This window comes from Synchiropus splendidus, chromosome 6 (genome assembly GCF_027744825.2).
Source record: "Synchiropus splendidus isolate RoL2022-P1 chromosome 6, RoL_Sspl_1.0, whole genome shotgun sequence".
In the NCBI taxonomy this organism is placed as follows: Eukaryota; Metazoa; Chordata; class Actinopteri; order Syngnathiformes; family Callionymidae; genus Synchiropus; species Synchiropus splendidus.
In genome coordinates this window covers 11,552,733-11,577,649 of record NC_071339.1, presented here as the reverse complement: position 1 = coordinate 11,577,649, position 24,917 = coordinate 11,552,733, and the positions used below count along the sequence as shown (strand labels likewise).

Here is a 24,917-nt window from a genome sequence, read left to right as displayed (position 1 = left end):
GCTGACTTTGCTTAGCCAAACCAGCAGGTGCTGGACATGGCTGCATTTTACCGGCTCTGAGCTCTGAGAATTATGACTTCATGGTGTCGTAACATTTAGGCTTGGGAAACTTGCTGTATGATATTGTGTCAGTAGGTGTTGTCAGCAGGAAGTTTCAGATTAAACGTCAAACTTTATTGTCATCAGAAACATTCACACAGCCGACAAACTGACCAATTCCATTTGCATTGTTCTCTCAGAGATGTAGTGCACAAACCAACGATCCCTGTTTGTGTGTACCAGAGAGCAGCACAGACGGAATCGTGATTCTACTGAAGTCCCATCTACGGTCAATGTTACTGTGCTCTGTGTTCATTTCCTCCGTATTTCTGTACGTTTCCACGAAGCTTATGGATATGGACCAAACGAAGCAGTACCACCGGAAACCGTGTTGCTGTTACTACCTGAGACGTAGCTCTAATGAGACAGGAAGAAGACATAACAATGGTAGAAAGTCTCCATCCTGCAGTCACAACATATACAATATATTTAACAGCCTCACCGACCACCACCAAAGTGCTGCCTGTTTTATGTAAGAGGCACATTGGCAATGTACTTCCACAGTCTTCGTGTTTGTTTTGGAGTTTGCCGTTGTCACAAACTTTTGACTCTGGGCTGCTGCACCTGGTGAACATTATTAGTGGTCAGCATTACCAATACGTAAAGAACCTATGTAAGCATGAATGGTCCTTAAGACTGCACATGCAAAGTGTTGGAGAGGCGCCTGTTTAAATGACAGCCTGTTTGCGAAGATACTGTTTGGTGGCCAAAAGTGTCTTCACAACCTTTTACATGGGTGGATGAAAACAAAACTGTTTTCCTGTTTTCTCTTTTTGTTCAAATGTGACACACTGTCAGATGGCTTCTTCCCGAAAGCTTTCTCAGTGGTGAACAAAAACAACAAAACCAGATAAAACAGTCTACAAAATTCATTATTACCGACCATAGTGATCATCGTGCGATAAAGAAAAAACTATGTGCAATAAGAAATCATTCACTACTTGTGTATATATTTTTTATTCGTTCCTACTTGTTGTTTTCTGCTTGCTTGATTGTTTTGATGTATTCTTTTTACATTGTTTGGACCAAGGGAGTAGCGCTCAAATCTCGTTGTACACTGTACAAGGACAATAAAGGCTATTCTATTCTATTCTATTCTATTCTAATTGTAACACTCTGGCTGAGTCCACTGCTTAGTCCTGTGCAGGGTTGGAGGAGTGCTGGGCTCTGAGCTCACACTTCTCTTGCATTTCCCCACTCTTCACTTTGACTGCAGGTAAAAAAAAAAAGGCGAACAAATTCCTGTAAATGCGAGTGCCCTATTGGCTTTGCATATTTTCCAGGGGTATTATCCCCCTGTTGCTGTGCGCCTCTGCTGTTCTCTGAGCAGCAGATAGGAAGGTCTCCAGCTGTAATTCATCAGGAGCATCCTTAAAAAGAACATGTCATGACCGTCAAACTCAAAGGAAGCTAAGGACTGTGAAGTCTCTGACTGGTCAAGGCTAATTTCACTAATGGGACTCACTTTTTTTCCCTTCAGAGACTGTTGAAAGAAGTCTGCTGAGTAATCGTAGACGTCAGATGGATAAGAATTTCTTTCATAAATACATCACAATGAGATCAGTCCGGTTGGGAAAGCCATCATCCACAGAAAACAAAACACTGTGAGTGCTGACTTGTGCATGCTTAAAAGGTAAATAGCAGGCAAGGTCCTCCCAAGCAGATGCCTGTTGGGATTTATGGGAAGAACATTCAGCAGGTCACACCGGAAGAGGAAGTTTCCAGAGGAAGAATGTACTCATCCTTCTGGACTGCAAGGGTCACATGTGGGGGGTCTCCGCTCCAAATGCTTACAAACACTTTTAACCTTCTGATTTCACCCTTTGTTTTGACCCCGATTTAAATCTCACAAGTGTTGAAATAGAGTTTCTTATGGATTGTTGTGTAGCTCCTGTTAGCTGAGTTTCTGTTGAACTTGTACTGTGGCTGCAGAAGGGAAGCATTGAGCTTGACTCCTCCCAGAGTTTTCTAAAACAAGTCAGTTCATGGGAGGATTGATCTGGATAATATTGTGCTATTGTGCCGTTTATTGTGTCTACAGATTGTGTAACCTGCAGACCGGGCTTAACTAATGGCCAGGGCCAGAGGCCAGGGGTCTTGTGGTTGAAATACACCAGGCGGGGACACGGCTGTCACAGCAGAATGTTTCCATGCTGCTTCACTGAGCAGAGATCAGAAGTGTTGCATGTGACACAGCTCTATTTCTGTGCTGTGTGCCAAACAGCCAGCTGCCCCTCTTGTCTGAGTTTTGTAGAAGAGTCAGTATTCAGTTGCTCCTCTGTGGAGACAAAGAAAGAGATGAAGACGACAGAGACGCGTCTGAGAATGAGGTCTGAAGGCCCATATATGGTAATGTTGCCGTCCTTCAAACCCTGTTCCTGTCACTGATCACATGCTTCTATGCATTCTTTACGTTGCTGTTCACCAATATATCCATTCAAAAGTTTATGACAACAACAAACTTCACAACAAACAACTGTGGAAGAAGCATTGATCATGTAGCTCTTTGACAAAAGAGGAAAACGGAGGCAGCATTGTAGATGGTGTTGGTCAGTGAGCCGTTAAATATATCGCCACTGGAGAATTTCCACCATTGTCATGTCTTCTTCATGTCTCATTAGAGCTACATCTTGGGTAGTAACAGCAACACTGCCCCCCGTGGTTTCTGGTGGTACTGCTCCATTTGGCCGGTATCCGTAAGCTTCATGGCAACGTACATAAATACGGAGGAAATGAATGCAGAGCACAGACAGAGGTATCCGTCCATATTCGGATCCATGCGGAACGTTGAGCATAAATGGGACTTAGAGGTGTAGGAGGGACTGAACTTGGCAATGCTCACAATTTACACAAATAATGATGATGACCCACTCTCAAGTAGGTTTTTAGCTATTTCAGCATCCGTGCATTGATTGAAAAAAGGAAGAGTAAAACCTTAATAGCTTTCACTTTATTAAGGGGGTTTTACTATTGATATTTATTTTCTAAATGTAATTTAAGTCAAAACACTTTTAGTCAACCTGCATATGGTTGGAAGACGCCTAATTCAAATAAATAACCCATTTGAAACACAGATACTTTGTATATGTAAACTTCTTCTAAATGTCTGTGCAGTGTACCCCACAGTCTCAGGCTGAACCTGGGCCATTTGTCCGACAGTGACATTTAAGAAGCTGACAATATGCCTGGATTTGGGGTCACAGCTCATGGACAGCTGAGGTCTGCTGTCTTGAACGAACAGAAGTGCAGTTAATATGAGGAGTGTCAAATGAATGATGAAGGTACAGGCCACGAGGCACTTTCAGGGGGTGTCACTGACGGCCCAAAATAATCCCCAATCAGCCACGGTGATCAAGTGTGTCGGACCAGGTTGCCACTCCCTCCCTCAGAGAGGAAGAGGGGTCATGCATAGCACTGTCACACAGCCTTCTTTTGCACGTGGTCCTCCTTGCCAGAGGTGAGAACTTCAACATGAGGCAGGGAAATGACTGTCGGGGTGAACCGCTGCGCTGTGTTTGGTCGAAGGAACAATAAGTGTTATGGATTATTGTTGCACCTGAACTCAGGTTGGTTTGCCTCTGCTTTCTTTGTTCATTTTTATTTTGTCAAAAGCCGTCTTCATATTGTTTGTGCTAATGATTGAAATGATTTCATTATAAATTCTTCAGATGCCCTTGCAGTGACTCCATCTGTCTTGTTAGGCCTGATCAGAATCTGGCAGCCATTTTACTGACTCAGGCTTCCTTCCCTGGAGTTTGAATCTGGGGGCTCTCAGCAGATGCTGTTCCTCTGCTTCTGTCCTCACTCGTGGGTAAGACGTCCTTGAGAGCCACGGACAGGCTCCAGACAGACCCACTGAGTCACAAGCCACTTAGCAAGACTACATCATTTTGCATCGAACAGACTCTTCCTTGGCTACTCTGCCAGGCTGTCACAGTCCGTGCCAGTCATGAGGGCAGCACTGGGCGCAGGGTTGTGATGGAGTGTCTGCCTCTTCCCTCAGTTCATCACTTGTTCATGCATCATAGTGGATCTCAGGAGAGGTTGCTTTCTCTTGTTCTATGTTTCAACTGTCTGTTTTATACACTGTGTTGGATGGTGTTTGCACAATATTGAAGGACTGATGAGGTGTCATGGCACTAGTATTGAAAGGTAGATAAGTCTTTCAATACTAGTGCCCTGATTTCCAGACGCTCCAGATGACACGGTCTGCTTTAAAATGTTTGGATTTGAACAACTGTGAGGAGCTCCGTAACAGAACAACGATCAGAAATGAAATCAAGAGTAATGAATCAGTTCTATGACATGAACGGTCCCCGGTCCATTTGTTCTGGGAAAGGTGAGCCTCGAGATCAAAATGGTGAAGAACCCCTGGTTCAGAGTGTTGTTTTAGAATGTCTTTGGTCGCACGTCGTGTTACTACGCGCTAATAATGGATACAACTAAATGATTGATACAGACAGTGTTAGTCCTCCATTACATTGATTGTTATGGGGCTGTTTGTCAGCAGAGTTGAGAGAGAACAGCTTACAAACTGGATGGTGACAGAGTTATGGCTGGAGGATTAGCAGAGATAATCCCAATAACTGCACTCTGTTCATCACAGAAGCTGATTCCTATCTGCTGCATTATCTGCTACTTTCTGCCTCCTGGTATTTGCTGTGCCTGCACTCAGTTTCGGACCGAAGGTTGCATGTGTCCGATATTTGTCAGTCGTTGTTTTTGCCGATTGGACACTCATCCAGAGCGACGTGGTGCATGGCAGCCAGCGCTTAGTGCGGTTAATCCCTCGTACTCTCCGCACAGGATTGAGGCTGAGTGGACCACGCCTCCCTCTGAAAGCCACAAGTGGGTGGATTCTCAGCCCAGAATTGTCAGTGTGTTGACTCCAACTGAGCTGGTTGTGAGTCTCAACTTGTGAAATTCACAAAGGTGATTGGATCAGCGGGACTTCTGCTGCGACACCCTTTGTTTTTGGTCACTATTGATTCCCAGATTACATATATAAATTGTGTATCAGTGATGCCAGTTGCCTCTGTACTAACTACACAGTTAAGGTGGAGCAGAGGAGCAGATATAATCTCTAACAAAGATGTATGCACACATTTTTAAACCCTGACTTAAAGGTTAAACCCACGTGTTTATCACCATATATCTTTTAAAGTATTGCTTTTGCAGTGGCCCTGTAAAACAAAAGTGAAATGTGGAAATAAACCATAGCCACTGGACAGTGATGGGCTCATAAATCTTTTAAATCTCTGTTTGATGGTCTTCTGAAGTTGAAAGTGTTTGTGTTAACAAATGTCTTGTGGAGAATGTAGTAGAGAAGCAAGATGACATCATCATTTTTGAGTTTGAGCAGAGAAGCGTAAGATGTGGGAGACAATATCTGATGGTCAGCTAAAGGCCAGCATCTTTTTTTTGTTGTCAATTCATCACCAAAAAATAGTTCTCCTCATCATTCTATAATCTTCTTGAACAACATCTTCTAGCAGGTTCTGTTTAACAGCCCTCTTTATACAGCTGTCGCTACAGCTATGCTACTGCAGTTCTTCCCCTTATATTCACCCCAGTAAACAGATAAGTGGTTATTACAGTGCACATGTTATTAGAGAGAACACATACAAATATTCATTTTTGAGGCACAACGGATTAAATATTCTCTAAGCACAAAACAGGCCAACAATACAGTAAAGTCATGATATTCAGTCAATAAGAAACAGAGCCAGAGAAAGCAAATATCTGGTTATTGATGTGATCATGCCATATCCCTTCTTCTTCTGTCTGTCCCAGATGTTGATAAATCTGTTTATATCTCCAGATTCTTCTTGTTTTTATGGGACCGTCTTCTTCATTAGACACCTTTTTGTTCCATTTGAGGAATATTTTGTCTCCGCCATCGACAATTCTGTTTTCAGTTTGTTCAGCTGTCTGCAGAAATACGACCACATTTACAGAAACTGTGAATATTGCTGCTACCATGTTAGCAACTCCTTTTTGATGGAGATGATGTTCATGTTGAGGCAGGGAAAATTATAATTATGTGATTAAAAAAATATATTTATGTGACAACTAAATAATCCTTCATGGTTGCACTGTAGAAATTGTATATTTTTTAATCAAATAATTTTGCATGCGTTTAAATTGCACTAAATTCATGCAGTGAGTTGGGAAACATCTAGGTGCGTAACAATTCGTTTTAGCTACTATTTGAAGAGTATGACGTTTTGAGGTTTTCAAGGACGTTATTGGTTCATTTATTGTTTTGTTGACTTGAGATCATTGCAGTAGGTTTCAGGCCAACAATTCTATGTAACTGTGTAACTGTGATATTGTGACCTGGATACTAGTCTAGTTTCCAAGATTCCTGTTGTTTCTTGTCAGGGAATTCAGAATAAATGTTCTAGAAAAAACAAGTATTCAATAAATGGCAAATGGATTCACATTTTTATTTGTGCAAGCAACACCTGAGATTGAATTAACAGTCAGTGAACCTTTACAATACTCGTATGAATGGAGAGTGCAACCTTGATGAATGTTGAGTCAATATGAAGAAATGTTGCTTTCTTTTTCATTCTAGATGTAACATTTCCACATGGAAAACAAAATCTAGAAGCTAAACATAATAAGGGCAACCTGCGGAGCACAGATCGTTGTAACTGGATCACAGGAATATTAATCGATACATTGATGCAAACAGATGAGTTGCTGCTCCTCGACACGCAGCTAGTCTCCGTGTGAGTTTCTTCACTGCGGTGGGAGTGGCACGTTATTGCTGGATCACGTGGAGAGACAGGCACAGTTGGGTCAGATAGGCGACACCTTCAGTTGGCCCACACCAGCTTTGGCCTCAGAGCTGATGTCAGTGTCAATAGGCCATGGAGCTTGGACTGTGTGAGACAGGTGTGTTGAGAACTCAAGCATTACAGTAGCTCACTTGGTTCCAGAAGGCTTCATGTTCATGTTTGGATGGGTGAAGGTTCCCCTCTGTGGTTGTGACTTTTGAACAGCAGCCATCTCTGCTGAGCCAAAATAGAGCGACCAAAATAAGTCAAGGTCTGATCAAAGGCAGCAGCTTTTAAACTAATGCAGAGAGAAGCCCCCGCTGCTCCCTCCACCAGCCTCAAAATAGCCTACTAACATTTAAAAGTCAGCAATTACTGCACCCATTAGAGACGTCACTGGCTTTTTCCTCCTCTCCTCAATTATTACTAACAACAGATGTGTTAAAAAATAATTTGCAATGAATGTCACTTTATTGACTGTATATTCATAGCTTTTTAAGAACTGTTCGTCGGCTGGTAACTTGAATTATTGTCAAGGTTAACAGCGAGCCACGCTGCTTTGTGTCACAATAGCTACACTGTAAATTAGACTTTTGTTGCGTAAACCTACAGCACCAGATAGATGGTTGATGTTCACCAGTGACGTCACTTCATATTGGAAGACTATGAGTATGTAGCAGTGATGAGGTATCGTGAAGCAGCATTGCATTGTTGGTGATGCAGTGTCTTCATTTTCAGCGGCCACTAGATGGCGATCTTGGTTTAGAAATGATGTGAGGTTTCATTGAAGTAGCTGTTCGAGTCCAAACATTATACAGCAGACAGTGCCTTCTGGTGGCCTCTAAAATCAGGACACTGATTCATGAAGCCTCACTAACCCTTCAATACTGTGTTATGAAACCTGAGAAGTAACTGACAATTTTGGTGGTTGACAAATCCACTGAAAAATGGCTACCCTCATATTCAAGTGCCAAACATCCCAGGTGTTGATATGACAGGCAAATGCTTCACTGTTTGCACTATATTGGTTATAAACCAATGGTTTCCTAAGCAATAGATATAGCCTTCTTCGCTGCTGTCATTCAAGAACGGTCCATGGAGTGGATCAGACCACTCTATTTATGGGAAAAGCTAGCTAGCGTTTCCTGCTGAGTCGAAGGGTGGAAGCCATTCTTCACACAAACATGGCAATGGGTGGAGATGAAGTATTTCCTGTCAGGATGATTTTGATAGCTCTTTCCTAAACATCAAGCTGCTGCTTATTTTGAACCGTCTGTTTTCATCTGTTGTCGCCGTCGGAGCAGCGAGAGAACAGCTGAGCGCCAGTGTTTCCGTGGTCCCAGCAGCTCAGATGGTATATTAAGCCGGGCCTCGTGCATGTCTTCATTTCCTCTTCCTATTAATACGGACGCTATCTACATCGTAGGCTGTTCCATTTTTGCCTCAACCCTTCCCGTTTAAGAGTCCTCATAACAGTTGGGCGCAAGTTCTCCCACTGCCACACGACCCAGTTTCCTCTGGAGGAATTCCCTCCCTCTTCCTGTCAACACCCCCCTTGGTCCTGGAAAGAAGGCCAGAGCTGGAGAGACTCCCAAGAGTTGAGCTGTGTGGTGCCCGGACCAGGGATGACCGGGAGCAGGCCGGCTCTGGGAATGGTGTAGGAGCTTTGGGCGCAACATGTGGTGCCTGCAATGCGCCTCTCACAGGAGCCAGTCTTTGTTGGAGCTGGAGTCGGACAGCTGGTGAGCGCGAGTGGCTGAGAGTGGAGTACTTTCTCTGCACACATGCCTAATCTGGGAGAGCGAAAAAAAATCGTATCGTGTTTATCGCTTAATCGCCTTCCCTCCAGCAGCTGGTGTGGCAGTGTAAGGCCACTGATGGGATTAATCTGAGGGCACGCCTTGTGTAAATGAATTGAGCTTCATTTGTGCTGCGGTAAAGGCTTCTGCTTAATTGATGAGCCAGCAACCGACTCTCCTGCAGTAATCCGACTGTCAGTGCCGCTGAGTCATGCTTTTGTTCGGCGCCCTCTAATGCCGGGGCTGTCGATACCACGCCGTCCACGGAGCTACTGATCTGTGGGGCGAAACAGAGAGGAGAAGCGTGCGCGCACGATTGGCAAGTGATTAGTTCTCCAGCAGAGTGACGGAGTGAAGAGGCTCCCCCCCGAGAAGCCTGGGGAGTCGTCCTCATGTCACCTTCCCTCTCTGCTGGATCCATCACAGCACCTTTCACAAACACGTCATTAATATTCTCTCAGCCAGCAGCGCGGACGCTCGGCTGTTATCTCCGGCTCACCGTGAGGTAAGATGGAGGACAATTGCAAACTGAGTTAAGTGTTAAATGTTCGCACCGGAAGCCTGAGACTGACCTCAGTTCAAGGTCGGGTGAACGCGAGCTGTTGAATAATCAGGAGCATGAAACCCACAACACACACGTCCGCCACAGCTCCAGAGAGCCTCTTCACTTTAATGAGGTTGCTCACATGCAGCTGCAGCTCTTTCCAGAAGTACACACCTTTGTGGCTCTTCACTTCTGATCTAGAATGGGTTTTTTTTAGTTCACCGGTCTGGTGGTCCGTGTGGAAAACAGAGGGTGGGAATGAACAGAATAACAGAATATTTGTGCCGACTGTGTGTGAAGGACATTGTCAATGAAACCTCTTGATCATTACCTGTGCTGCCACGCAGGTCCCAGCAGGAGGGTTTCCAGCCCCTGTTTGTGTTGCTGTAACAGCAATTCTTTGGAGAATAACTATCTAATGTCAATGTGCTCCAGGTGAAGAGTTCAATTTTAGAATACTAATGATACCTCTTCTCTATATTTTTCTCATAGCTCATTATTTTTGCATTTGGCTGGTACAATATGCGGCATTTATTCATTAAACAGATGTAAATAGAAAATGAGACTCAATTAGAAAGGAAGCCAAGTAGGAACTGTCAACATCATGATTGCTAAAAAAAATCATTTAATTTAACCTTTTTTGACTGTCGAAGTTTCAAAAAATCTCAAATTATTTGTGATGCACCGGTTTTGCTTTATTTATTAACAACTCAATAACAACCATCTCAGAGACCAGGCAGGATTCTCCCTTCTCCCTCCACCCCAGACCTGCTGTGGTCACAAAACCTCGGACACAGGGGAGAAAACAGTGCATTTTGAGTGCTTTAATGTAAATAATAGATGTGACAAGTTCAATTATATTTGTGGCATGACTGGAGTTCAGGTCAATGTCAAGTCTGTTTCATGAGTCTGGACCACGTTTTCAAAACTATCGTCATGATCCTCATGCATTTTTAAGCCAGGTGCACCACTGACCTTTCTACTGCACAGACAGCACCACTGCACCTGTGGCTCATAGACTGCTGCGGCTTATGTATGAACAAGAGCTATTTTCCTTCTTAAATTTAGTGGGTGTGGTTTATATTAGATTGTACATGAGGTTTCTTGAAACCCCTGATTTTCATAGGCCACCTTACGGCGCTATCTGCTGATAATAATGTTTGGACTTGAACAACTAACTCAATGAAACCTCACATTTTTCATTCATTCATTCATTCATTCAAGCAAAGTTGGTACAAATTTACCGAGGTCACCTCAACAAATCAAACTGAAATGTTGGGAAGTCTTACTCCATACCCAGGTCACGTGGCAGACGATCCACATTTTTGTGTACTGGAGTGTACAGTGGTATCGATAGTTCAGATTGTTCTGCTCTCTAAAGAGAAGTATTTTATTTTCCCTGTAATAAGACTGCTGTGACCTGAATCTCTGGTGAAGGGCTGCTATGATTTGGCGTCTCAAGTGGGCTTTTGCGGCTATTATGCCGACATTCTGTTCCGTCCCTCCATGTGAAACTACTCCTCTTCTCATTCGGCATCCCTCACCCCGAACCTATCAGGGAAGTTATAGACTTAATTCCCACTGCCTACTTCTATCCCATTTGCTTTTACTTCCAGAAAGGATTTGAGCGTGCGAAGGAAATTCATTTTTCATGATGCAGGATGAGTAGAAGTCCCTCAGTTGGCTGTGACCAGAGTCATCACTCCCTTATGTCGTCTCAGAGAATTGGATCAGTAACGCTTCGACTGCAAACACAGCAGCAAGCCTGGGTTCATACATATTGAAATTTGAAATACCTTTTATACTCCACGGTGAATGGTTGTCCTCAATCTCCCCAGTGAATGTTTCGGTGACAGTGGCTCCTCTTGTGGAGAAATGTGCGAGTTAAAACCAGGCTGTTCATTTTTGGCTCCCTATGAGCATCACTTGAGTTCTCGGCCATGTTTGTTGCACGAATGAAAGTGCAGATAAAAATGTGTGCTTTTGTGTCTGCAGCATAATGACTTACCCACATTCAGCGCAGAGAGCTGGAGGAGTAGGAATGTGAGAATCCATTGTAGTGAGAGGAGTAAATAGGGGTGGTTTGTTTTTTTTTTTTGGCCGATACCAAATGTTTTATTTTTTCTTTTTTTCTCCTCAACTAAATCACAAACAAAAGTCTTTTTTTTTTTTTACATCAATTTCACAAACCTACTAAATAACAATAATACAGAACAACACTGTATATAAAACATTGCGACTTTTAAAGCAAATTAATAACAAAGAAAAAAGCCAGTCCTTAACATGAAATAAATATGTTTTATTCCCTCTTCAATGAACAGATCAAACCCACAAGGCAAACATCGCTTGTTCAAAAGTGGAATGTTGCCTTAGACCTGACAGACCGCTCCTCTTTTAATCGACTACATGTCCAGTGAACGAGTATCTCAATAAACTCCATTAGCATTGGTTTCACCTGTGGTTAGCGCCGGTTAACATTCGTTCGTTAGCCTCTTGGTAGCTCTCGAACTCAGCATGGTGATTTGAGGCCAAGTTTCTTGTTTTAATGCTGCCTCTGACTCCGTGTGTGCACATGTTGCAAACATCAACTCAGTTGCCATTTTTCTTGACAGAGAAGTACATAAAAATTAATAGATAAATAACATTTAATCTGCCAATCATATATATATCATATATAATCATATATATCATATATCATATTAGCCTGACCTCCGATCAGTTGGTACGGACCAGGAAAAAACATTCAGTCCAAGAGAGAAACTCTTTGATAAACTTTGTATCAAGGTCTATATAATGCATTATTAGTCAGTCCCTTGGTGCGGTCGCCACTCAGGACGCAATTCCACCAATCTATATGGCATGTGCAGCATCATATTCCCTCCCTCCTTTTTGAGATGGAGTCATGTGCGACACCAAACACTCACATTTGCCCACAAATATTGCCACCAAGGCTCGTGATTCAGACGTGAACGATTCTGAATCCATTCATAAATGTCCAAATTCCCATGATTGAAATGAAACTAAATGGAGCTAAAATGCAGAACTCACTAGTGCAGCACTCCGTCACATGAGCATTGTACTGTGCGGTTGTAAACAAACCTGGCTGACTGCGAGACCCATCTCTCTTCACGCTTACACACAGACAAACATTCCCCACCTTTTCCTCTCAGACTCTGTCCATCCAAACATCTGTCTGTCTCCACCCTTGTGCGAAGCTCCGTAACAAAACAAGGAGGGCTCACTACACGCTCATGGAAACTGCTCACTGAACATTGTCTTCCAGAAGATGCACTTATTTTATCATCATTTTTATGTAGCATGTACATTTATTTATTTTTTTATTTTGCGTGTGTGTTCTTTGCATTTTTGTTATTTTGTTGAAGTCATTGCAGCCTGGAGCTTTTTGTAGGCAAAAACTGACTCTAGTTTTTTACAAGCTCATCTGCAAAGGTCTTTATTTCCCATCATGATGATTCAGAACCATATATGATTGCAAATTTTATCACCGTTTAAAATGAAATCTGCCGCAAAATCAAACATTTTTGGCTACAACATTAAATAAAAATAGTCTGGAGGGAGTGATCACATTCGTACCGTCTTCAATAAAGTCTTATAAATTCATGAATGTATTAATAAATATATGAATGTATTAATAATCAATTTTGCTTTGCATGTGTTTGCACGTTTTGTGTCCACCTTCAGTTCTAGTGACTTTCATTCTATTCCATGGATGTGTCCCACAGTTGCTTCCTACATTAACTGGAAGTGGCCCGAATTTGATAGTGCTATTTGTTCTATTGTGCTATTGGAGTTCTCTGAACAACATTGACTCTGAGTTGAAACTGTCATCTATTTGTGTTTGCAGTGTGGAAGGTGACGCTCCGAACAGTGAGGTGGGTGCCTCTGTGGACCCCAACAGCGGCTACGCTTGTCTCCCGGTGATCCCAGGCTGTGGGCTGGGCCCCGACCACGTGGACAGCCAGATCTACAGCCACATCTTGCTGCCCAGCTACTCCAGGCCCCGGCGACCCAAGCTCCATCATTCCCAATCTATTCTCCGCAAGCAAGCGGAGGAGGACGCCATCAAGCGCTCGCGTTCGTTGTCTGAGAGCTATGAGCTGTCCTCAGACCTACAGGACAAGCAGGTACGGGCAGACACGCATTACACCTCTAGCCTAGATGTGTTGTCGGATCAGACTTAATGTGGATGACAACACATGACAAGTTGACAATATCATAAGTGAGGAGAAAAAAAGTCATTTTTCGTCATGTGCCAGTGCTGTGCTTGCAGTTGTTGTGCTTCCTATTGCAACAGCAACACGGTGCTAAACTGGAAAATCCACATTTTGATGAGCCAGGCAAATGAACTTTTTGTAAAAAGAACATAACACCCAGCCCCATCTCTGATGTCTGCGTGTTCATGATGGTTCAGCTGGCATGCTGGGTCCCAGTGTGTGCCATCAGTGTGTGAATGGGTAATTGTGTGTGTTTGTTTAAAGGGCTTCGAGTGCTGAATATGCTTGGAACACGAGTTGGAACCATTTATTTCAATCAGAGGTGTTGACAGCAAGACCCTGGATTCTCACCGAAATATTTTCAGTTCGCTCTGGGCCCAAGTCATGATGACACATTGGAACATCAGGTGCTTTGTCAGTCAGAGTATCCAAGACAACGCTGGATATAGAGGAATATATTTCAACGTAACATTATTGACATTGCTCAGTGCCGTCATCGCATCAAAGTCCCTGTCAAAATCCGAGAAAGGGAATGAGAGCAGGTTCTATTCTGTGTAGAAAGGTTCAAAGATGTCGGTGAAACGGCTTAATCAGACTTTGTTTGAGCATCCTGACACGAGGAGAGGTAAAGGGTCTGTTATTACTCAGACTTCTGAAAGTGCTAGAGAATTTACGTCATCGAAATGAACAGAGTAAACGGTGTGGAATGTTTTTTTTTCATGAACTTGTCCCTGTATTTCAGAATGAGTTGCTAATTATGGAGACATAATTACAACTCCCTGGTGGAGAAAAACATCACCAACAGACCAGGAAACATTTGAGATCGCTGCGATCATTTAAAAAGTCACTGACTGTAGCAGCCATTTTGAGCTGACTTCCTCTGCAGCGGTAAAACAGCAACCAGACAGATGTAGTTATCTGATTTCTATCTTGATTTTAACTGTTGAGAACCAATGTGAAGCTTGTCAGAATGTTTATCTGGGTCCATGAAGATTCATTTCACTGAGTTACACTCAACCGTCACCACTGTTCATTCAAAGGAGACATTGATGACATATTTGCCTCAAACCATTGCCATCAGACCAACAGAGATCTGATTTGTCCTCCCTCTCTCTGTGCAGGTGGAGATGCTAGAGCGCAAATATGGGGGGCGTTTCATAACCCGTCATGCAGCTCGCACCATCCAAACAGCTTTTCGCCAGTACCAGATGAACAAGAACTTTGAGAGGCTGAGGAGTTCTATGTCTGAGAACCGCATGTCCAGACGCATCGTCCTTTCCAATATGAGAATGCAGTTTTCCTTTGAAGGACCGGAAAAAGTCCATAGTTCCTACTTTGAGGGCAAGCAGGTCTCACTTACAGATGATGGCACCAAAATTGGCTCACTAATGCAGTCGGAGCCAGGGGGAGAGATGGGCTTACCGGCAAAGACCCAGGCCACTCAGAGTGATTTCACTGATGCCATCACTGAACTGGAAGACGCCTTTTCCCGACAAGTCAAATCACTAGCAGAGTCCATAGATGATGCCCTGAACTGCCGGAGCCTCCATGGTGATGATGGGCAGTGCGAGATTGGGAGAGGTCACCAGGACACAGAGGTCATCTCCCAGGTGAAACCTTCCCACAGTGCCTCTGAACACAGGAAACTGGATGAAATGACGGCGTCATACAGTGACGTGACCCTTTACATTGATGAAGAAGAGCTGTCGCCGCCACTGCCTCTCTCTCAGTCTGTAGAACGACCATCAAGCACAGAGTCCGACCTGCGGCAACGCTCCCTCAATCTGTCACAGGACTACTGGTCCCTGGCTCACAAGGATGAGAAAGGAGATACAGACACGAGCTGCCGTAGCACGCCGTCCTTAGAGTGTCAAGAGCAGCGCTTGCGTGTGGACCACCTCCCTTTACTGACCATCGAGCCGCCGAGCGACAGCTCCGTGGAGCTCAGCGACCGCTCAGATCGCAGCTCTCACAAGAGGCAAAACGCCCACGAGCGCAACCAGAGCCCCAAAAGCATCAGCCATGGACAGCCGTCACGTGGGCTCTCTAGAGAAGATGACCGGCATCGACCTCGGCAGCTGGAGGCCAACTTGGCGATCAATGGTACGGCAAACCGGCAGAGCAAGTCAGAGTCTGACTTCTCGGATGGGGACAACGACAGCATCAACAGCACGTCCAACTCCAATGACACCATCAACTGCAGCTCCGAGTCCTCGTCCCGTGACAGCCTGAGGGAGCAGACGCTCAGCAAGCAGACGTACCACAAGGAAACTCGCAACAGTTGGGACTCACCTGCCTTCAGCAATGACATCATTCGTAAGAGGCACTACCGCATCGGCCTGAATCTCTTCAACAAGTAAGTTCAGTGTAACTCCAGAATTTTGGGCTTTTTCTTTTCGCTTCAAAAGGAAAGGAAAGACGTGTTGAACAGCTGCCATGAATCAATCGTCCACTGTGACGAATTTAGGTAGATGAGAGAGGAGAATGCTAACGGGATGCATCTACATTTTTTAATGCTCAATAATTCCTGATTCATTAATGCAACCATGAAAATAAAGTTCAATTAGAGGGATAATGTGACGTCTCACTTCAATACTTTATAGATACTCTGTCAAAGTTTGTTTGTGGTTTAAAAGTTGGCGAAAAACTAAATGCACAACAAAATAAAAACGCTCCGAAATGTCAAGAGAGAAAGAATAATTGTTTTTATGAAGCTCTGTCAAAGAATGCGAAGGATTTGTCTGGAAACTCATAACTACAATGAAATCATGCAAAAGACAAGTGATAAAATCAAAACAGTTATTTAAAGTAAGTAAATACATCAATAAATCATGACATATTTTGCCATATTGCCCACCCCTTTCTGGACACATTTGACAAATACATTCTATGCGATTTGTTTCTGCAAATAGCCTGGCAAAATAACAACTGAGTGTCAGTTGCTACAGTTTTTCACAAATGAATAGGGATTTCTATTGGCGCTTTGGCTGAGGTTCCTTTGGTGGTGAGCCTTACTGATTTAACACACATACACATAAACAAACCAAAGCTTTGTGAAATGACATGAAACCATGTGATCAGCGCCAAGATATTTGTCGTTGAAAAAAAACCCTTGATGCAAACTGTAAAATTGGGAAAAAACTGTACGATATGAATAATATCTTGAATTAAATAATATAATAAAACATCAAAATATCATCAAATATTTTGTTTTTCATAAATAAACTATTGAAGTGAAGTAAAGTGTAAATGAAAGCATCGCAATAAAATTGTGGCCCTCTAGGGGGACGCTCACGGCCCAACCATGGGCCTCGGCCCTATGGTTAAGAATCACTGCTTTATATGACGCCTTATGTGACTGTCCTACTAACTGACTCTGCCGTTAGAATTGACATGGTGTTACATGTAGAATGAAAGAAGGCCCGTTTATGCTCCATGTGTTCCATGTGTATACTTCCTGCCTCAGCGACCACCACCTCCTATAATGCTGCCTGCGTTGTCCTCTTTTGTGCAAGAGCTACATGATCAATACTTCTTCCACAGTAAATATGTTTGTTTTGGAGTATGTTGTCATCATAAACATTTGGCACTGGGCTGCTCCCACTAGTGGATATACTGGTGAACAGCAATGTAAAGAACGCATGGAAGCATGTGATGGGAACACCATTTAAAAAGGACGTATTAACATATATACATCGTCAGTTAACACTGCTTTTGGAGAACAGTTCAAATCGATATGCCACTGTGAAAGATTTCATGAGGCAATCAAAGTTGAAAGAGTTTCCTCCTTGTCTTCCTCGGCAGCTTCATCCCTGCCAGAGGTATTGAAGAGACCATGTCTAATCAGGCCACCTTCACCAGCGTTAAAGTCAAAGATGTTTTTCAGTAGAAGCACTTTTCTCATGGCAATAACAAAAATAGTGATTTCCAGTGTTGACAGGACCAATGTTTGCCATTTCACTGGAGCAGAGATTTTAATATCCTTGGTCATTTTTTTTTATTCCCTTCAACAGCTCTTGTTCTGAGCTCCTCTGGTGACACGAGGGTCAGAAGTGCAGAAAGATAATCACAGATTTGGATATGTGTCCTCACCCTTTTCCTTTAACGTCTTCCTCACTGTGTCCCCAGGAAGCCAGAGAAAGGGATCCAGTATCTGATCGAGCGCAACTTTGTCCCAGATACTCCGGTGGGAGTGGCCCACTTCCTGCTGCAGAGAAAGGGCCTCAGTCGACAGATGATAGGCGAGTTCCTGGGGAACAGACAGAAACAGTTTAACCGAGATGTCCTCGAGTAAGTATTTGACAAGTGAGAATGAGGAAGCCTGGTGTTTTCACTCGCCGTCTTGCATACCGAGCGATCTGCCTGCGAGTAACATGAAGTCATTTAATTGCCCATAACTGCCAATTTCACTTTGTACTCATTCAAACGGTCTTGGGAGTCAGTCAGTGCCGCATAATGCCCCAAGTTTCACACAGGAAATGAGCCGAAATAGAAATCCACTCGGAAAATTGCCGTAATGGTGAGAGAAACAGAGGGACTCCAAGTATATTCAGTCCCTGTAATAGACGAGAGGTTTATGAGAGATCTCATATTTTCCCCCAGTGTTTGAATCATTCACTTGTAATTTATGCTTCAGACCAGACAGATTGAAGATTTGAATGCAGGGCTTCTCCTCCAAGCATGGCAGAGGCGTATTGGGATGCAGGAGTGCTGAGTGAGACTGGCTCCCTTACTGTCAGCTTGACAGACATATCTCAGAGGCATGTGGAGATGATGCCAATAAATCTCAATATGAGAGGGTCCAGGTATTAAATCAGTGTGTTTGAGTCAGCTGCTTGGATTTTTTTGTGCAGCTCCACACTTCTCAAGAGACTGAGTTGAAAGTGGCAAACCACGTTTGGGGGCCATGAGTCCATAAGATGAACCATATGGACTCAAAACTGTCCTGGTTTCAACACAGACATTTAATGTGCCATAATAATGGCGATATTTCAAGGATTGTTGGAAACAGGAGCTTATATTTGGGGTGAGGAAATACAGTGACTGTGAAGATTATTTTAGCAACATGACAAGCAGCACAACAGTGAGTTGAGGGAACCTGAAAGATCTTTTGGGTATGTGTGAAAACATTATTATGAAATCTAGGAAGTCAATATTTAAAAAGAAAAAATAATTTTTAACAAGGTGGTCTCTTCTTCGCACTCTGATGAGAAATCTACAAAAATGCTATTTTCTAGTCTAGTAAAAACAAAATGTGGGTTTATTCATTTAAAACGCATTACGTTGAAAGATTCTTGATGTGTCTCATACATTTCAAAATCTCTTTGCAATTCTGATGGACAAAAAATACTCCTGAAATAGTAGCAATTGAAGTAATGTTTCATTTGAACAGAAAATGAACAGAAATAAATCCACTGTGATCGGTTTTACAGTTTTACCCCAAGTACACTTTGAAAACTGTTTCAAAACATTTTTTACACATAATTTTGAATTTATTGTGCATGTTTGCAGAGTTCACATCAGGTATTGTTCATTTAAATGAACTAATGGTTAAATAAAGTTGAAGTATCCTGATCTTCGGCTGCGATCAAGGTAGGTCACTTGAAGAAGTAATGACAGAAAGTTAAAGATGTGTGGCGCAGATGGAAATATTTGACAGTTGTGCGTGATATCAAGTGATGGGTAGATGAGGTCTCATGAAATCGTGTCCTAATTTTAAAAGGCCACTAGATGGCGCTCTTTGTATAGAAATGATGTGAGGTTTCAAGTCCAAACATTATGCAGCAGACAGTGCCATCTAGTGGTCTCTGAAAGTCAGGACACTGTTTCATGAAACCTCATAAACCCTTCAATACTGTCATCGGATCTCATCCACCCACCATTAGTGTCATCAGTGTGGAGAAATGGAAAGCATTAGAATCGTTTGCCTCTTCACACAAATATCTGTCAATGATCTTTGGAAGTCAAGTGATGACTGACGCATTTCTTCCCAGCTGTGTCGTGGATGAAATGGAATTCTCGGTCATGGAGCTGGATGAGGCTCTGAGAAAGTTCCAGGCCCACATCAGAGTCCAGGGAGAGGCCCAAAAGGTGGAGCGCCTAATCGAGGCATACAGGTGAGAGACGTATCGAGGTGTGACTTTTGTTTTTATTTAGTTTGTGTTAAAGGTAATTCATGCTACTGTGAAGCCACCTTTCATCCAATTTGAAGGTATGCCTCAGGTCATGGTCCATTAAGAAAACCTGCAAGTATCGAACGTTTTAACTTCCTGACTGATGGCAGGAGACATGTCTTCAGAATTTCAATATAATCTTCACGATGTCATGTAACAGTCCCTCCTGCTGCAGAACAACCTCACCACAGTTGGAATGGTGTGCCCTGTCTCTACCCCCAAATGTAAAGACGGTCATTATGGCCTAACAGTCCAATATTAGCTCCATCAGACTGTGACCTATGTCTTCAAAAACGACAGTCGATGTCATTTGCAAGCTCTAAAATTGTGTTTGATGTTCCCTTTGGAACAAAGGCTCCTTCCTGGCAGAGTGGACTTACTTCAAAAGATCTTCTGCTGTGGATTGATTTTACACCAAAGCATGTTCATCTCAGTCCCAGTCTCCTGACCGTACACCTGTTAACCATAGCAACACTGAATAAGCTTCTGCTCTTACTTATTTTAGCAAGTAAATTGAAGGCCATATGGAGATTTAGAAACAAATACTCTTTTTTTCTCAGAGTAAATTATGTTCTGCTCAAAGAGCCGTGAGTTAAGCTAGTTGGTCTGAAGCTCCGACAGGTCCCACCTACATTGGCAACCAGACATTTTTATAATCCATTCTGCTTTTGTGCTTTTTGAAAAGGCAGTCCAGTTTTGAATTCTATGCTGCTCATGTTTGAAGCATTTTTGCCCCATCGGATGCCTTTTGGACTCGGTAGGAGTTCCAGCTCTGTGAAGATTAACATGACAGCTCAAGTTCATTTTTGAAATTCCCAGATTTAGGTCCCAATTTCAATCTCAAACACGACTTTTTAGTGAATTGAAATGTCACCTTAGTCAGATGATCGGAAATCACCTCAATGACAGAAAGTTAACTTTTTGTTGACCTTTCTGCTGTGACAGCCCTTTGTTTAGGGAGGTAAGGATGTCAGTTGATGGTTGTGAATGCACCATATAAACATGAATCATGATCATTGCTTGTTTTGTGGCTCTTTTCTCTTTTGACTGGTGAGACAGCAGGCTCATTTAAATCCATACTCTTGTAATGGATGACACATCAGAGGCCTGTGGGTAGGGAAATGGTTTCAGAAATCTTGGAGCGCTTCCCTGATATTGGATGGCCTTCAGACCAAGCCAAAAAAGGCTCAGCAATTCCAGCACAGTGATTGCCCGGGAATGAGCTCGAGCACCTCTGATGTGGCCATGACTGGCCGGTGTTGGTTCTCTTCTCTCTGATTTGGGGATATTGATGATTGTGAAAATAAGACCAGTTGGGTGATGGAGAAAGTTATAGTCAGCACTTACAGAGTCTTGGACCCAGATCAAATCAGAGGTCTCAGCTAAAACCAAATCCTGTTTTTGGAGGGTTTGCCAATTCCCAACTTTGATAATAATATCTCCATCACTCCCTATTGAAAACGGGTTAGTGACACACTGTCTGAATCACTGTCCAGATAGATAGTTGACAACTCCTCTGACAACTAGATGGGACTAGCACTTGCAAAAGCACTTGATTCCCAAGCTCTGTCCCTCACCGCTCTGGAAGAGGCAGCAAGGGCCCATTTATGCTCCTTGATGCTCCATGATGTGATGTTCCCATCACTGATCACATACTTCCACATGTTGTTTACGCTGCTGTTTACTAATATATCCACCAGGGGGAGCAGCCCAGGGTCCAAACTTCCAAAACAAGCATGGTGACTGCGTAGCAGTCGAAGTAGTGCGAAGTATTGATCATGTAGCTCTTGCACAAAAGAGGAAAACGGAGGCAGCGTTGTAGGAGGCCGTGGTCGGTGAGGCTGTTAAATATGTCGCCACTGGAGAACAGAGAATGTCCGCCATTTTCTTCGTATCTCTTTAGAGCTATGTATCAGGTAGTAGCAGCAACACTGCCCCCCATGGTTTCTGGTGGCACTACTCCGCTTGGCCAGTATCCGTAAGCTATGTGGAAACATGAAGAAATACGGAGGAAATGAACAAAGAGCACAGACAGAAGGCTCCGTCCGGATCCGGATCCATGTGTAACATTGAGCGTAAATGGGCCTTAAGACAGTGAGGTGGATGTTGCTGAATACAGTTACCTGATTATCTCAACGTTTTATGAATCACTGTCACTCTGAATCGTAATAATTGATAGATGTTACAGTACAGTAAAGTCATATTTGAACATTTGAAATCTCTCTCCTTTGAAAGACTGAAGTCACAGCACTGTCAGCAGTAGCTTTGTAAAGATAAATCATCAAAGCAGTCACAGTGTGAGTCATCCGCAACATCAGACACTTGGCTATATTTATTCACACAGAAAACAACAGTGTTGAAATAGAATCAAACACTTCATTTTGTTTCTCTCACACCTGTCATCTTCTGACTTTCCAAAGAACTCTTGACTAAAGTTCTCAGTGCATTGGTTGAACATCTGAGCTTTCTTTGACAGGCTGATGTAGTTTTAACCGATAGTCTGTTCCTCTTAACAGCCAACGTTACTGCATCTGCAACCCGGGGGTGGTGCGACAGTTCCGTAACCCTGACACCATCTTCATCCTGGCCTTCGCCATCATCCTCCTCAACACAGACATGTACAGCCCCAACGTGAAGCCGGAGAGAAAGATGAAGCTGGAGGACTTTGTGAAGAACCTTCGAGGTGATTTTCTTTCTCACTAAAGCTTGAGACCGGCATCAACAAATACATCATTAGAGAGAAGTAACACTGGGTTTTTATTCTGTGAATGAATTGATTTCCATATCGTACCATAAAAACATTCTGATGCGGTTCTCATAAGTGGTTGAAACTCCAGCGCCATCTTGTGACGTGACTGGAGGTAGCAAACAGCAGTGTGCTGTGCACTGAAGCGGTGGAAGTAGCAGCAATATCAGCCAATAATGAGGGATTTGTCAACGTTTTTTGGGGAAGAAGAGCAAGTTCATGTAAACCAGGGACTTGTTTTGAAGTATTGAAGTATCCTCACTCATGTTTTTGATAGCTTCTATGCTGTTTTGATAGGTTGCTGTCATGGCTTGTTTATGTTGGAAAACCCAGGGCATTTGAGGCAAACTTACAGGGCAAAATAATCCTGAAAATTCTTTAAACTTGCTTCACCTATTCCTTATGATGCTCTTCAACTTTTGGTCAGAAGAACAGGCTTCCATGCCCAGCTGTCGTGCAACGCTTTGCCATTTCTCCTCCTGGAGCTGAAGAGCTTTTTTGGCCTTCATTTTAATGGTGACCCAACAGTATCCACTTGCAGTGACGTCACAGAGGCTTTGTTCCGGTTCTGAATTCTCGCTTTCTGGTTGTGGTTTTAATTTCCTGAGAAGTAGATTTACAGTGATATAGTGTTGTGATTCATCAGAACCACCTTTGTAGACGATATAGAATCATTTCATGCTGCAGATTTATGCTTTATGATACCAGAGCACTCATGATTGTTTCTAATTCCTTCCTCCAGGAGTGGACGATGGGGAGGACATTCCTAGAGAGATGCTGGTGGGAATTTATGAGCGCATCCGAAAGCGTGAGCTCAAGACAAATGAGGACCATGTGTCCCAAGTCCAGAAAGTGGAGAAACTTATTGTTGGGAAGAAGCCGGTGAGTTTTGCGTTTGTGTTGTCGCCATCTACTCCACTTTTTCAATTCAAGATGATCCTTCCAACTGAAAAAACTACCCAAAATAAGGCATTGTAACTTTCTGAGAAGAATCTGTTTCATCCATTTTTGGATCCAAAAAGAGTTCCTGCAGCATGTGCTGCATTGTGTTGCACGGCCGTTTGGCTAAGAGACCTAGAGTTTGGACTAGGGCTGTCACAATTAATCGTACTAAAGCCTTAGTTTAACTCAAAATTAATTGCGCTTTTTTCATGTCAAATCTTTACGGACATTACATTACAAACATTATAAACATGTGACATTGTATCTTACATGACTATTTTGACAACTGTTTTAAATGTAACTTAAAGAAAAATGTTCTCAACAGCAGAGTGGCCAATAATGCTTTCCTCACGCAAGTATTTGTTTACTCCAACAACACAACAGAACAGATACTGTCAAGAATATCCTTTAGAATAACCGGAAAAGCACTGGAGAGGCTCAACAACATGCTAACTGCAGAACATTGGAGAGGCATGCTCTAAAGAACTGTGCAATGATGGGGAACATACTCTCAAAGGATGCTCATGTTTGAATTAAGAAGAAAGTTGGAAAGAGTAGAAAGTGTTGTCCTTTCTCTTTATTTATTTAACGTCACTGAATCAAATATTAAAACCTACCCTAAATGAAAAAGTACTAGCAGCGTTAATTTCATGACTCTTGTGCCTCTTTTTCAATGAAACTGTTGGCAAATTTGGATTGAACAAGAAACCTGTTAGCACTACCAGACAGCTTTAAGGGCGTCTTTGGCAAAACACGAGGTGACTGCTTCCATGGACAAATATGACCACTGTTTAAACATCAAATTTCTCTTTCCTCAGATTGGGTCCTTGCATCACGGTCTGGGCTGTGTAAGTATTTTGATTCAAACACTGAAGCCCTCTGAGCCTGGCATCACAGCACAAGACAGCAACGTCTTTTTTAGGCAGATGATCACTTTTCGACTTTTTTTTCTGAAAAACAGAGAACATTGGGGAAAAAAATATAAAAAAAAAGTGATGCATCTTCCACAAGACATTTTTACAGGATTGATACTGAACCTGAAGTAAAGCTGATGTCCGATGCCTGCAGGTGCTCTCGCTGCCGCACAGGAGACTGGTCTGCTACTGCCGACTCTTCGAGGTGCCGGATCCAAACAAGCCTCAAAAGTTGGGCCTCCACCAGAGAGAAATCTTCCTCTTCAATGACCTGCTTGTGGTAAAGAATGTTTGACTCCCTGAACTACTGACAGGACGGATTCCAATTGATGAACCTAATGTGTTTTTTTTAAGGTCACCAAAATATTCCAGAAAAAGAAGAACTCAGTGACCTACAGCTTTCGGCAGTCGTTCTCACTTTACGGCATGCAAGTCTTGCTCTTCGAGAATCAGTGTAAGTACGAAAAGAACCCAACAACTGAATTTTCCTGAACATATTCTTTAACAAGGATGTGTCAGATTGAGGGAACAATAGGTCTCAGTGTGATCAGGGAAGATTAATAACTAAGGAGCTTCCCTTGAAAAAGTCTGGCTAATAGATGTTGTGTCGGTGTAGATGGCAGTGCCACATTTATTTAATCTGGCTGTCATTGGTGTGTTGTTGTTGGTCGGTTGGGCCT

The 24,917-nt window shown here is 43.0% G+C and overlaps 1 protein-coding gene across 8 annotated transcripts in view; it reads left to right on the top strand.

Annotated features, from left to right (window-relative positions):
* Nucleotides 1-24,917, top strand: part of iqsec1b (IQ motif and Sec7 domain ArfGEF 1b) — a 126,641-nt gene that overhangs the window by 92,772 nt on the left and 8,952 nt on the right. For 6 of the 8 annotated variants that reach the window (XM_053867015.1, XM_053867013.1, XM_053867012.1 and 3 more), the window contains 9 exons: nt 13,093-13,372; nt 14,584-15,818; nt 17,591-17,752; nt 19,456-19,578; nt 22,152-22,318; nt 23,124-23,263; nt 24,142-24,171; nt 24,392-24,517; nt 24,592-24,691. In XM_053867015.1, coding sequence (XP_053722990.1) covers nt 13,093-13,372; nt 14,584-15,818; nt 17,591-17,752; nt 19,456-19,578; nt 22,152-22,318; nt 23,124-23,263; nt 24,142-24,171; nt 24,392-24,517; nt 24,592-24,691 — 2,363 coding nt within the window. Of the gene's footprint in view, nt 1-8,473; nt 8,627-13,092; nt 13,373-14,583; nt 15,819-17,590; nt 17,753-19,455; nt 19,579-22,151; nt 22,319-23,123; nt 23,264-24,141; nt 24,172-24,391; nt 24,518-24,591; nt 24,692-24,917 lie in introns of those variants that run through there. The other 2 variants (XM_053867018.1, XM_053867016.1) reach the window with 1 other exon arrangement.